This window comes from Hydra viridissima, unplaced genomic scaffold, assembly GCF_058129835.1.
Source record: "Hydra viridissima isolate aposymbiotic clone 2 unplaced genomic scaffold, HvirCarnegie_v1 scaffold_2, whole genome shotgun sequence".
Taxonomy (NCBI): Eukaryota; Metazoa; Cnidaria; class Hydrozoa; order Anthoathecata; family Hydridae; genus Hydra; species Hydra viridissima.
In genome coordinates, this window is record NW_028324301.1 from 20,893,504 (window position 1) to 20,909,007 (window position 15,504).

The 15,504-nt window shown below is 28.1% G+C and overlaps 1 protein-coding gene across 5 annotated transcripts; it reads right to left on the reverse strand.

Annotated features, from left to right (window-relative positions):
- Nucleotides 1–116: 116 nt before the first annotated feature.
- LOC145180440 (suppressor of tumorigenicity 7 protein homolog) lies at nt 117–12,898 on the reverse strand. Of its 5 annotated transcripts, none has more exons than XR_016449647.1 (19): nt 12,595–12,898; nt 10,479–10,561; nt 10,284–10,407; nt 9,605–9,659; nt 9,119–9,188; nt 8,795–8,846; nt 7,371–7,452; nt 7,230–7,284; nt 5,321–5,417; nt 5,046–5,143; nt 4,830–4,922; nt 4,585–4,606; nt 4,408–4,480; nt 1,689–1,791; nt 1,344–1,505; nt 839–931; nt 607–746; nt 423–514; nt 117–297 (listed from the first exon to the last, which is right to left on the reverse strand). XR_016449647.1 is itself a non-coding variant. In XM_090077867.1 (19 exons), exons 1-18 carry the CDS (start codon nt 12,782–12,784, stop codon nt 425–427), a joined length of 1,671 nt encoding a protein of 556 aa, XP_089933993.1. In that variant the 5' UTR covers nt 12,785–12,898; the 3' UTR covers nt 117–297; nt 423–424. The 5 variants fall into 5 exon arrangements, 4 of the variants coding, with proteins under 4 accessions (XP_089933993.1, XP_089933996.1, XP_089933994.1 ...); XM_090077867.1 differs by having other exon boundaries at nt 1,355–1,505; XM_090077868.1 differs by lacking the exons at nt 117–297; nt 423–514; nt 607–746; ... (1 more) ...; nt 1,344–1,505; nt 1,689–1,791 and adding an exon at nt 2,757–3,650 and having other exon boundaries at nt 4,328–4,480.
- Between the last annotated feature and the right edge of the window lie 2,606 nt (nt 12,899–15,504).

The following is a 15,504-nucleotide window of genomic DNA, read 5'->3' on the forward strand; positions in this document are numbered from 1 at the left end:
ATAAAAACAAACTGAACAAATTTTAAACCAAAAAAATATCATAAACTTAGCTTCAATTGAATAATTGTAGCATTATTACATTAAATAAATGCATCACAAAAACAATTTAAGACATATTTTGAATATTAAGTAATGGAGTTTTTCTTTTCCATAAAGGGAACTAATACAAGTAAATAACAAAACAGCTTGTATTTTCCATCATCCAGAAAATAAATACTATTTACAAAGCATTTTTTAAAGAAGAAATAGAGCTTTGATATAACTGTCCTTCAACGGAAAGCTTTTTGTTTCCAGATTCTAAAAAAAAGCAAAAAAGTTTTAAACATTTAACTGGGACTTTGTTAATAATAAAAAATTAAAATCAAGGTTTGGATTGCTATTTCCTTAAAGTACACTAAACATAAAACTCACAAAAAACATACTTTTACATAAAATGTTGCCACATTGATATTGGAACTATTTCTTCCATCTTTTGAACCAAAAATGTAAAAGGGAAACTGCAACAGGATAAAATCTAAAAAAATATTAAATATCAAAAATCTATAAGTGAATTTCAAGAACCTTTCAAGATTTCAAGAAAAGAGTGTATATAACAAAGTTACTTACCATATTGGCAGCGTATATCATAGTCTCTGGAAATTGATGGGTAAGCAATGCAAGAACAGCAGAAATAGAGCACAATGCTGCAGTAAATAAGATGAAAAATGGTAGCTCTTTTTGAGGGTACACTGAAACTTTATGAAATTCTGAAAAAAAAAAGCAACAAGAAAACATAAATTCTCATTATACTATTTTGGATTCACAGAGCAGAAATCTTTAAACATTAAAGTGATTATACCAGGCATAAGTTCCCTATCAGCTGCTTCAGTACAAGATGGGTAAGGATGAAATAAATGTCCTTTTTCAAGAGGGTAAGGCACAAGACTGAAAGCTAAAAAAAAAATTTTAGCAAAATGTTGAATATTTCCTTACATTTTAAAAAATTTACATAAACATTTTGAGACAGCTATAATTAAGTGATTACTTTTGGTCTGGAAGTTCTACACTAATAACACCTAGCCAAGCTAGTGCTTAAATGTTGATTAACACATCAAAAAATAAATATAATCAGAAAATAATCAGAAGCTTTGCTCTTTTTTTTTTTCTTTTTCAAATATTTTTTTATTTTTTTAATAATAATAATGATGATGATAAATATAAATAATAATTATAAAATCGTGCTTTTAAAAAATATTAAAAAAATAAATTTGTACAATTATTTAATAAAAACAAATTATGAAAATAGACAAATAATATCTCAGAGCATTGTGCAGCTTATCACAATGAAAATTGAAAACTTAAACCTTGCACTAACTTCCCTTCCAAGTGCAATCAAGCAAAGTAAGAGCTCCTTCTATCCTCTTCCAATATTGGAGATGAAAGAATGCATATGCAACAGCTTCACTATCTCCTCGCTTCAATATATGTTCAGGTGGCAAAATCAATGCTTTTTCTTCTAACAAGTACTAAAGGAAATAAACAAATAGCTACTACAAAAATGGCTCCAAATCTTTACCCAGTAAATCATATTTAACAAAGTGAAACAAAAAGATTAACAACAAAGTGTAAAAATGTTGACTACAACTCAAATTTCTGATAGTTGAAAAAAAAATGAAAAAAGATTTAAGCTTTAAAAAAACTCAACTTACTTTTGGAACATGTGGGTTAAACTCAACTGCCCTATGAATGGCTTCGACAGCACTTATTTCAGCAGGATTCAGCCCTCGTTTTGCTGCTACATCTGGTGAAAATCTGCATATATTAAGACAAAAAAATTTAAATTCTACTCATATATCACTTAATAGTGAAAAAATGACACAAGATAACTTTCATTTTTGCCTTAACTATTACAAGCTTTTGTTTGTTTTTTTAAACTTTCATCATAGGGGCCTTCAAACATTAATTTTACTCAAAAATTGACTTTTTATTATGTCTTGATAATGATAATGCTGCATTGCGTAAGTAAAGAAGTATTAAAATGAGTAAGAGACAAAAAGTGAGAAAGTTATAGAAATATGAAATAACTAAAATTATGTTTAAGCTCATCTCCCACTCCACACCCATGCCATTACAATTAAATTTCTTTTAAGTATGTATGATGGTTCTGCTAATGGAATGGAATGTCTACATTTTGGTTTTTGCTGGCATAAAAACTTAAGTAAACTTCAAGTTAATTCATGACAAAATATAAATTTAAAATTTTAAGTTTGTTTACAACTATTTTTCTATTTTGAACAATTATTTAATTTTTTTTCAGAATATTGATTTTTGTAAAATTTACTATTGCTGTTGTTTTATTGGTTGAGAGATATAAACATCTCTCAAAAGGAGGTTTCTGCCAAGTCTATAAAAACTACCAAAAAATTTGACGGAACATTGAACTATTGCTTTTTTATTGCTTATTTTTAAAAAATTGTCTTGAGCACCTTTGAGATTTGAAGAAAATGTGCCAAGATGTTTCTATAAAAAGAAAAGTTAGAATTTGTCAAGCAGAAAACTTAAAGTCATGAGAAAAGACTTATTCAATATGTTTCTAAAAGTGACCTGTAATGATCAGACCTCCATAATGCATAGTTATCTAATAAAGGCAGCCTTCAGGTTAGTCCAGAACAGTTAAAAGGTACTGCTATTCCAAGAAGAAACATTCCTGATAGTAACTATACTGTTAGATTTCAGAAAATTAAATGTTCATGGTAAAGAAAGAACTATTTCTCCACCTTCTATTTTCAATGGGTTTAAGCCCAGCCTTGTACCAACTGCACCACCAAAATCAAGGATTAGAGTTTCAGCAAATTCGATTGCAAGAAGTATGTAACCTGATGAACTTTTTTAGCCAGGGACTCTTTCCATTACAATGATATGGTTAGTAATTATTAAACAAAAAATACCAAAAGATTTACTCAACCTAATAGTTGTCTATGAGTGAAACGAAATTAATATCAAATTTCCTAGAAAAAACAAGTTCTTGTTGAAAGTATCGGTGATGCACTTTATTCTTTAGTCACTATTGTTTGTGCTTTTGAATTTTTGTGTGTTTTAAGAGCACTATAGAGCGACAGAATGTTTCTCTGTTTTTTTTATGAAGAAATTCTTTTTGCATCATCATCAAATCCTAAAATAGATCAATGCAATATTAAAAGAACTGTTATATTTTTAAAAAGACTTCTAGATGCATTCAAATGTTTACAAGCTTGGTGATGACAAAAGATTGAGACTCTTTGTCTCTTTGATTACACTTTGCCATTGAATCACCATATGACCTTCATCTGCAACAGCTACTTTCTTTCAAAAATGTTTTAAATTATGGATTGTCACTATTGAAACATCTAAAGCAAAATATTTGAAGCAACAGCACATACATTAAATGGTTTAGTTGAATTAGCAAAATATTTTGCTGAGTTTTGCATCACACAATTTCTATTTTTTTTTTTTTTTTTTTTTTTTAAGATTAATATCTCAAGTATGAAAAAGTATCTTGTCAGAATATGTTCCATAAAATCTATCAAGAAATTAAAAGCTAGTGTTAAAGATTTTGTAGAACATGTTCTACAAAATCTTTAACACTCCCTCTCAATAATATAAATTTTTTTAGGTAGCAAGTTATATATCAACTAATTTGTTATACCAGTTTGATAAATCAAACATGAGCCAAAATAAATTAATCAATCAAGTAAAAGGTTTCTGTAAAGCCCACCTCAAGTTTTACTTAAGGTTTTCAAAAATAACTGAACTGTACACAAACAAAATTGGACAAAAAAGCGACCAACTACCAATAAACCAAAATTTGGATCAGCCATCTGAGGGGTCTGGGGATCCATTACCAATAAAAAAATATTTGATTTACAGATAGTATATAGAAATACTTACAGCTGCAATTTATAAAGTCAAACAACTTAATGGTAAAATTTTTAGATTTTTTCAATAAGGAGAATCTTGTAATATAACAATAACTTGGATTCAGAACAGAAAAAAATAAAAACAGCTCAGACTTTAACCCCATTATAAAATGTGCAGAGGGAGATGAAAAATGCTGTAACTACAAAGTATACTAGATTCAAAGAATGTTGCTAAAGAAATTTGGAATAATCTTATACTCTTAGGTCATTAGTTAACAGTACGACCAAAAGAGTAAATAAATCTATTGACGCCAATGGTGGTAAATCAGACTATTGAACTATATTTCATTTTTCAACAATTTTACTTTATAAACCTTGAAAATCTGAAAACCTGGTGAGAAAAAAAGTTTGAAAGGTTCTCTTCAAGATAATGTCAATAAAAATAAGTCAACCTGGTGCTAACGAAAGTAAGTCAACATGGTGTTAATGAAAATGTTTAGAAAAAATATTAAGTATATATGAAAACACTAACTTATCTGCCACTGCTCTTGCTTTTAAAAGAGCTGCAGTGTAACAAATTGTTGCAGATTTTGGAAGACTAATATCTAAAAAGAAATAAGTTTAGGAAAAAAATAACAAATATTCATAGAAAAGTAAATGAAAGAAACAGTTTCATTGAGTAATTAAAACAAATTCAATAAAAACATACCATCATATTTTGTGAGTACTTGCTAACAAAATAAGAAAAACATTTTATGTTGAATAAGGTATGATTATAAGTTAAAAGAAAATAGTGTTAAGTTTTTATTGAAAAAGCAAAAAGCATAAATATATTTACAATAAAATTACATTCACCAATCAAATACTTGATAATCACTGATCACTAACCAAATATTGTATATTATTAAGATATTATATTAATATTATGAAAATATTACATGACATTTAAAATACCTGCACTTCTGAGTAAGCTTGCATCTCTAATAATGCTTCAATAAGATTTTCATGAATATTTAAAACACTTAAGAAAGGATGTTCTTTTAGCAACTAAGAAAAAAAAATTTTTTGTAAATCTGACACCATGACATGACACCATCATGGTATTCACCATCACCACCATTAACATCATCATAAATATCTTATATATTAATAAATTGATGTAATACTCACATCTTTCATTGTTTTAACAGCATCTTTTGTTCTTCCCAACTTCCGTGCACACATTGCCAGCCTTCGTCTCACATATACATGAACATTTGTATCTCGTCCTAGAAAAAACTCATTTTTCAAAGTCTGAAAACCAAAACACTTTAATTATTCACTCTTACTTTAATTTTTATATTAGTGATGAAAATAATAATTTTTAAAAAACTTAACTTAAAACTTTAAGACAAAATAAATTTTGAACTTTTTAAGCTTTTTTTCAAGAGTACCCTTATACTCACTATGGCAGATTTCAGCTTCTCCGTCAGCAGATAAACTGTTATATTGCCGCAAATTATTATCGCTTGCTTTCAATGCTTGTTTGAATAAGTTTTCTGCCTATCAATTAAAGATTAATTTCATCAGATTGAACTTCTTTTATTTGACAAAATAGATGCAAAAGCAGTTTGGAAAAGAGAACATTGTAATCTTCATATTGGACTAACTGAAATGCAATTTATAACCTGGATAATGCAGATTTAAATCATTTGAGTATAGAATAGAAAAAATAAAGAAAATCAAAAAGTTCAGTATCAAACTTAACTATTAACTTTAAAATTGAAAAAACAAAAAATGTATTTTTTCTTTAAATACATTCATCCATGTAATTGTGCATATTATTAACAACTATCAGCCCAACCAGGGTTACATATTATGATTTACTCATAAAAATAATTTTATCCAATATATATATATATATACATAAAATTTATAAAATTATTTTTGATGAATCCCCAGGCCTTTTAACTTTAAAAAAGTAAATAAATAAATTTGAAAAAAAAAGTAAACAATTATTTGTGGAATATTGAGTTGTGATGATGAGTTATAGTTTTAATTCATTTTGTAGGATAAATGCTGTTTTGCACATTGTTGGTCCAACCAAGACCATGAATTTTCAATGCAGTTGAAATTAGGACCATTTGCAGGTCATCACATTGATTTTCTTTCGTTTTAACCAATCTTGAACAATTATTGCTCAATGACATGACACCTTGCTGAAAAATCAGGTCTTTAATTAATATACCAAGAATATGTTTACCAAGAATATGTTTTGATTTGTTTGTTTTAGCACAAACCTTTGTTGTATTTTTTATTGGTTTTTCAACAAAGCATAAAACAAACCTTAGAAATATCAACTTCAACACCTATCACCACCAATTTAAAGGCTTTCAAAATTTGTCTTTAACAAATTTGAATTGAACTTTAAGTTGCTTTTTTGTAAGTCTTGGATTTCAATTGCAGCCACTTATAACCATTGTAAAACAATGCTTCACGCACATCAGAAGTAGGCCAAAGAGAAATTTCATTGACTAGTAATACTTGTTGCTAAATTATTTGATGATGCTTGTCTATATCTTTTTCATGTCAACATTTTAAAAGACAAACCATACATGATTGATTAACACCAATAGTTTCTCTCTCCAGTAGTTAGACTCAACTCAGACATAGTTACTGGTTTGATTCTTGAATCTTTAATGAACTTATTATGACTTGAAATTAGTTTGCTTTTACTATTATTAACCATTTTATTTGATACTTAATGTAATTGGTGTTGTATTTTTTTATACAAAAAATAAGTACTTTGTTTGCAATCTTTAATTAGTCACATTATTTAAGTTAAGTATAGAATTAAAAACATATTTTAATTCAGAGATCTAGTTAGCTTAATCTTTTTTTAGAAAAACAAAATGTCTAACTTGAGATATTTAAAATTTTTATCAAAAAAATCTTTGATGCTTAATTTTGATGTTGTAGAAGTTTTTAAAATGAGAGGCTTTTACAATCGTTCTGAAATTTTTCAGAGAGATTTTAAAATGACTAGAGAAAATGAAATTATTTATTCAAACTTGTTCAAACCTCAAAGTGATTCTATAAAAATTTCTAAAAGGTTTTTTTTACTTGTTTATTGAAAAAACATTAAATTTGTTTGAAAAAATCTTTATACTAACACTTGTCATCACCTTTTTTAGCACTTTCTTTTTAAAAAACCATTTTGCAAGTTAATTTCTAAAAGTTTTTTAGGTCAATAAGATATCTTTTTTGAGAGAAAATCAGCTTGACAGTCTTTTTAGACAGCCCGAGATATTTTGAAAACAGTAAAAAATAAAAGATGAAACACTAACTGCATAAAATATATGAAATTTAATTCACCTCTTCAATTGTAGTTGCTTCTTCTTCTGCAAGTAACACAAACGCAGTTGCACACCTAATTAAAAAAATCCCATTCAAACATGTTGTTTAGAAAAAAAATCGCAGATACTAAATAACAAATCTTAAAGTTTTATTTTTTACTTGGATTGTGAAATATTCAATGCTTCATGTGCCATCGAAATTCTCTTTTCCTTTTTTTTCTCTTTAAATGCTTTTAACATTTCTAAAAGATGAAAAAAAAAAAAAATGTTCACAAAAGGCTCAAAAAGTTTGATTGCTGGCAATTTGAGCAATTGAGCATTGATGGAAAATTATTTGAAAACAATCTATTACATTTACTACTAAAGAGATATATCCCCTTCAAGTTGTAATTTCAAACATAATTTTATTAAAATAACTTCATGTGTAGTCTGACCACGCTCAAACATTAAATTATTGAAGTAACTTAACTAAGTTATTGGACTAACTTCATGTGCCTCATGTATTCTAGAACTGTCACAGAGTCTTCCTTATTTCCTTTCTTCTCATCATGTTAAACCACTCCATAACTGACCCACCAAATACACAATATGGTTGCATGAATGATGGTCAGATTTGGACACTTCCATGAATGGTTAATCTAGGTCCAGCCAGGTGTATGCTCTCTGTTGGTTGTCCCAAGACACCTGCTTCTCATCAGAGGTGCGGATGCACCCAAGAAAAGAAGTTCTTTGTGTAGCACAAACAGCAGCTTGCTTGGTTTTTTTCCTCTCTATCAATTTGTATGGAACCCATCTACCCTGCTTTTTCACTTTTGCTATTGCATACAGTTGGCAATGTTGGTTTGCAAGCACATGAATTTGCTTATTATCTCAGAGGTACCTGCCTTAAGCACAAAAATCAGCATGTCATTATTGACACAGGATGGTTAACATGATTGTGATAATCTTGTAGAGCTCAATTTCCAGTAATTAATTTTGCAAACCAGTCATAAATGCTGGATGTGCTTAAAGAGGCAAGAGGGTGAACTTTCATTATATTTTAAACTGCCTCAATTGCATTCTGTTTTTTATTGAAGCTGAAACTGAAGCTGTAAACAATGGGCAAATATGGCTGTTAACCTTTACTTTTGACTTATGTGAAAATCTTTATTCTTTTGCATTTTACAGCTATGTGGAAAATTCAAGAAATAAAATTGTAATTGACTAATTCAAACAAAAATAAGATGTGTTCTTAAATTAGCATGAACTAATTTTGCCTAAACAACATGCAGCTGAAGCTGGACCAAAACTTTGGTAGGCAAATTTTTAACAGACCTAATTTTTTATCTTTACTTTAGTGTTTTGCAACCATCAAAAACATTTTTCTGTAGCATCAAAAATAAAACATTAACTTGCATATAAATTGGACAAAAAAATTTGCTTATTTTTAAGGTTTTCATGCAGGTTTCAAAATGCAGGTAGAATTGTGTGAAAAATTTCTCTTCGAAAATGATTAAGAGGCAGTTTCTGCTTGTTGTTACAATTTTCTTGTGAAAGCATAAAATCTCTTACAGTAGAAAACTTTTATTTCTTTTTATAACTTACTGTAATCTCCAGGTCTTCCATTGATTTTATCGGTAGAACAGGTAAAAAAGGACTGCAAAGTAAAAAAAAAAACATTTTTTATATTTAAACATTTTATATTTAACAGTTTTTTTAAATTTTATTACTAGACATAAAGTTGGTTTTATAGTATAAAAATACAATATAAAGTAAAAGTATGTAATATAACAAAATATTTTCAATAAACATTTATACAATATTCTCGAGCAGTTAAAAGGTGCTACATTTTTACTGAGTACAAGAATCAGTAATGAGAAGATTAAAGTCCAGAATATCAGAGTTGAAAAAATGAAATTAAGAGAATACCAGATGATCTTTTTCTGACAAGAGCAAATCATAATCTGTCAACGCCTGCAACTGCATTGACCAATTTAACCTGGAATAAAAAATCTTTATTAAACCATAGAGAAAAGTTCTATATTTTATCTGCACCCTTCCTCTATTTGCACACCAGTCTAAATAAATCATTTTGTGACACATTGATGGTGATACCTTGCAAATTATTCATGTAAAGATGGCTCAATGCAATGTTTTTATTTGAAATTTTATCAAAAATATTTAAAATTTTATGATTTGATACATCATGTTGGTTACAGTAAGAAAAGTTAATGACATTATGGTGTTTACATTAAGACAATATGAGAGATTTAGGCATAAATAATATTTTATCAGCATTAGGTTATAGTTTATAGCAGTTAATAAGCTAATAATAATAATAAAGATAATTTTAAAAAACTTTTTAGTTGAAACACTTGTTTACAGTTAACTTTTAAGTTTTCAAGAGATGTTTACCTTTGGTATTCAGCTCCTCGAAGAAGACTCATTGGGTTTCTCCAAACCTTGCACTCTGAAAAAATTATAACTAGTGTTTAGTAACATTTAACAATTTAAAAACCATTTTTTACAACAAAACATGAAATATGTCATAACTCTCAAAAGAACTTTGAATGCTAAGCTATGCTTTATTTTATATATATGTTTTTTTTTGCATCAGGTTGTTGATCTTGCCATTATTCTACATTTACTAAACTTATTTTAACTGTTAGCTAGATATTGGAAGTCCCCTTGACATCTTATAGAATACTTCTTGCTGCTTCTTATCAAAGTGAACTGGCAATTTATACTCACTTTTGTGAAGTACTCATTCAATTGCAAGTTAATCATCTTGTAATAAAACCAATTTGAAGTTCTTGTGAATGTCTTGGCCTACTTTACTATACTATAAATTCATGTTATTAATCAAAGTTTATCATACCTCTCATTAAAAGTTGTTTATACTTTCAATTTTTTTTACATTATTTTAGACATTGTGTATAAAGTGAGCAATTTTATTGTTTATTGCATTAGATTTGTTTAATTTCAGCTAGAATTACTTTTTTTGTTTACATATTTACAAATTTAAAGCAGAAAAAAACATACAAAGCATGCACATGAAAAAAATACTACTTTGATTGATATATTAAATGATTACCTGCAATTAACTGCTTTACATTTGGCTGGCTTGGTGTAAGACCAAGTATTGGTCCAAAGTATGAAAGAGAAAAATACTCTATAAATGAGCTTCCATACTTGCAGAAATACCACCAATCAAAAATCTAATTAGAAAAAAAAAAAAGTTGACTAATGATGGAGCAAGCAGTTTTCTTCTTCTTAAAGTAGAACTTACTAGTATTAAGCCTGATAAAATTGAAGATGTTGCTGTCAATGCCACATAAAACTTAGGAGTAAGAGTACCCAGAAACATTGCAACTAAATAAAGCACAAAAAAATGCAGGTCAACTAAAAGTTAGACAAGTAGTAAAGTTAGAGTTAGAAAAGTTAGAAAAGTAGACAAGTTAGCAATCTTTAATGAAGCAACTAAAATACCTTCACTTTATGTTTTTTTGTGTATTTTGTTCATTTTAGTTCACTTTTGTTTAAAAGGCATTTATTACACACAAATTATTTTCATATACATGTTTTGATATATTCATTTATTAGAACAAGTAAAATTTAAAAATACCATACTTATTTCTTTGTATAATAGGATTATTTGTACATGAATGATTATATTCATTCATGAAAACATTACAAACAGGTAAATAAGAAATAAAATGTTTGTTTCCCCATACACAGCAAATTATTGAGATTTATTTTGCTATATAGCTGGAAAATTTTGTTTCCAAAATGAAAAACATATTTCAATAATTTTGACCTAATTCATGAGCAAATGAACTATGATGGAAATGAGCAAATGAACTATGATGGAGATGGGCAAATGAACTATGATGGAGATGAGCAAATGAACTACTTTTGCCAAATAAACAATAAGCTTCAAGTTCATTGCCTTTTTATCATCCGGAAGTACATTACTATACTCCTAGAATATTACCTAATTTCGATTGAATTTTGTCATCTGGAAGTACATTACTATATTCCTAGAATATTACCTAATTTCGATTGAATTTTATCATCTGGAAGTACATTACTATACTCCTAGAATATTACCTAATTTTGATTGAATTTTATCATGCTTATATCACACCTGCCTAAGACATTATTTCATTTTTTTTATTTAAGGAAAGAAAAACAAAACCTGAATAAAATTTTATTACTGCAATTATGTCACTTTGATACCTAGCACCTTTTATGATTTTATCACTTTTGATACCTGGCACCTTTCTTCTTTTTTTTTTTTTTTTTCATGAATTTAGACCGTCAAATAATGACAAAAAAAAAACAACTTTGCGTATTACTATTAAGTGGCATTTAGGCAACTGGTATCCTAAATAAATGACTAAAGTACCATCACCTAAGTAAACAAAAGTGAATAGAAAGAGGAATGCTGAATAAGGTTCTAAATTTGATTTATAATTGATTGATTGGTAATGAAAGCTTTAAGATCAATACTATTTCACCATACAACTATTGTCTTGCCATTTCTATTTCTTTAGCATGTTTACTAACATGCTTTGGATACTAAAGGTATGCAGCTATATTTTTAAGCAAAATAGCTAAATACATTTCTTTTTTTCAAATATTTTTAAAAATATCTGCTTTACCTTACACAACAGATTTATGCAATACACAATAGATCAGCTAGATTTGCTTTGTATAGTTGCAGGTTGCTTTCCCTATTCTGCTTGAAATCATTTTTTTAAATTCTGTGTCTAATCTAAATTGTTTGGATTCAGGATAGAGATAGAAAAAATTAGGATATTAAACATCGGTAAAAAATATAGTAGCAAAATAAAAATATTATCCTAATTGTATATAGTAAGAGCATAGCTCCCTTAAAGTTAATATTAGGTAGATGGGTAACATTTGTTACAGAAGTTATTACACAATTTTTAATTAACATTTTAAGTACTTCTTGAGGTGACAAGTAAAAGTTAAACTTTTTCTGTAAGAAAATTGCTATTTATACTTTTTCGCATATTTCCTTTCATGGATTTCTTAAAAAGCAGAGGCTTTTATGATTTTCATGTTATAAAGGGTAGATTTTGTTAAGCAGAATTATATTCTCAAACCTGATTTCTTACTTGACATTGATTTTGAAACCTGATTACTCTCAAACCTGATTTCTTATTTGACGTTGATTTTGAAGCATTATAGAAGTAACTTTAAAATAATTTTTATTTTTCAATTTTTTATACTATATATCTAATCTAAAACCTAAATTACTTTTTACTTTTTGATTTTTTATAACTGATTATTATTATAATGATAGAAAAACGAAGATATTTTACGTTTTAAAAAATGATCATACGTATATGAGGAATTTAGTAAAATTGACCTTTTACCTGTATTACTTGCATCTGTTAGTTTCAATGGACCTCTTAAAAACCAAATTATTATAAAGAGCATAATGAACCAAAATTTTAAAAGATATTCACAGCTAGATATCAAAAAATTGTAGATACGATCTGAAATAGTAGTAGGTGGTACAGAAATAGTAGCTTGTGAATCACACATGCCCTCTGATTCCGCCATCTTTTATATATGTGTTTGTCACGGAAGAATGTTGAAAAAAATGTAAAATTGGGAAAATAAAAAAAAAAAAAAAATTGAGCCTGTTCGCGTAACAGTTGATTTCACATTTAAGAGGGTGCTTTTTAAAAGATGCGAGCTACCACGATAAAGTGGACTGAAATGACTATTGCGAAATCGCTTTTTTTGGCACTCGATAGAAAATTTGGGCTGAAAATACGCACTTACTGATTTGAATTTGGTTGAAATTGAGTTGGTAACTTGCTTTTGTGTGTATGTGTCTTTGGATGACATAGATGATTTAAATTTTATCAAAAATGACAAAATTTAAATCATTCGTGTCATCAAAAGTTAAAGTACATTTGCATTTTCTTGTTCAACTTCAGCTTGCTTTAAAGTTCTTCAAAATGGGGTAAAGAAAAACTTTAAATGGTTTAATAAGGTTGAATTAAGTTTGAAATACTTTCAAAATTTAATTGTTAGATATCCAAGTCCGTAAAAAAAAGTATGAAATAAAAAATATTCCTAAGTATTTTGAATAAAAAAGTCTCGATGTTTGAATATTTTTAGTAAACCATGAGTAGCACAGCTGCTTGTAATTATGAGCGAACTAAACCGTCTCAAGTACCATCTTATTAACAGCTTTTAAATTTTCAAAGATTCAATTTTTTTCAAACAAAATAAGTAAAAGCAGGATAGGAAAATGGTATGATAGGCTGATGTACAGTCGGGAAAATTTTCTGCGGACAAAAATACAAGCTTTTTCAGAAAGCAGAATTAATAGATAATGTATTTAGTAAAAAAAACAACACTTTTTTAACTGGATTCTCTGACCAGAACATTTTTCTGTCCGAAGAAAATGATCCTAACTGGAGATCGGTCTATGAGGACATGAGTTTGTACGAAAACTAAAAAGTGGCCGACTCACCTTACGAGAACTCTATTGTAACCATTATCCCTCCTACCTCTTACAATATCAGGGCTACTGAGTAAGTAAATATGTTTTGACGTAGACTAAGACTCTACAAGTAGATTTTGATTTTTCATCAAAACTTTTTTTTAGAAATTGATTAAAAATTTTGTAAATATATAAGAATTATGTTAAATCAAATTCGATTTTGTAACCAATCTTTTGCGTATGTTTTTTTACTTCATTACGTTTGATTATCAATTGTTTCCTCTATTTCATTGCCAAGTCGAACGGAATCAAAAAGGTTGTAATGAACATGGAGCTAAGATTAACCGTGAAGTCAGTAACAACTTTTTCAAAGTAACAATTTCTAACAAGGTTGCCTCTACTTATCAAGATCGCAAATAACAAAATCAGTTTAATTGTGTTATCCATTGAGCGTTATTTAAAGCAAATACAAAGGACACAATTCCAAATAAGGGCAAGATAACGGAGTCCCTGATATTTATCGATCATTTGATAAATATAGTGTTGCAAAAAGTTAACAAAAAGAAAATTTTCAGGCCTGCAAATTCTCTGAACTCAATTGAAGCCTTTTGAAGATTCATATTTACAAGGCCATACAAAGAGGATCTCTTAGCAAAGATTTACTTAACTAAAAATTGTCAGAGAATGACTTTTCAAAAAAAAAAAAAAGGTATGAAAGTTTTTATTTCAATCCCTGTTTTCCGTTTAGAGTGTCATTGTTAGCAGCATTTTTGTAGATGATTTTACTTTTACTAAATATTTATTAATAAATTATACCCACCATTATTACAAATTATCCCACCATTATTACAAATTAGCCCACCATTATTACAAATTAGCCCACCATTATTACAAATTATCCCACCATTATTACAAATTATCCCACCATTATTACAAATTATCCCACCATTATTACAAATTAGCCCACCATTATTACAAATTATCCCACCATTATTACAAATTATCCCACCATTATTACAAATAAGCCCACCATTATTACAAATTATCCCACCATTATTACAAATAAGCCCACCATTATTACAAATTATCCCACCATTATTACAAATTATCCCACCATTATTACAAATTATCCCACCATTATTACAAATTATCCCACCATTATTACAAATTAGCCCACCATTATTACAAATTAGCCCATCATTATTACAAATTAGCCCACCAAGTGTAGCATAGTTATTGTACTTTCCCATCTCGTAAGGTTGTTCTCATCTTATGAGAACAAAAGGTTGTATTAAGAAATGAGTTAGCTTGTCATACATATTTTTTAACAAAATCAGATAAGAAAATAGAAATTAAAAGCTTTTCATGAGCATTTTTAAGTGCCAGTTAGAAAAGCCAATTTTTAGATAACTCCAGTTTAGTAGATAGATGAATGTTAGCCAGTGAAATTCCAGGATGACCAAAAACTACCTTTTAAGAGTCTAGATCTAAAAAAAAACTTCTTATTAAGAGTCTAAAAGGAGCCACTTTATGAAACTATCATGATCCTGCGACATTACAAAATAACGGCTAATATTCATATTTTATTACATTTGGCCGTAGAAGTGAAATCCATAAGCGTTTAACGCTTCCGTTAACAACAAATAATATCGAACAAAGTACAAACTTCTTATCAGTTGTTTGAAAAAATCTTAAAATAATCTTAAGGTAGTTTATCTATTTAGATCTACGAAGAGTCCGTAAAAAAAATAAATTGAGATACCTAAATGTTAACTTATCAACGAAAAATCTATTAAAAACATGTAAGTCCAAATTTATTCGGATT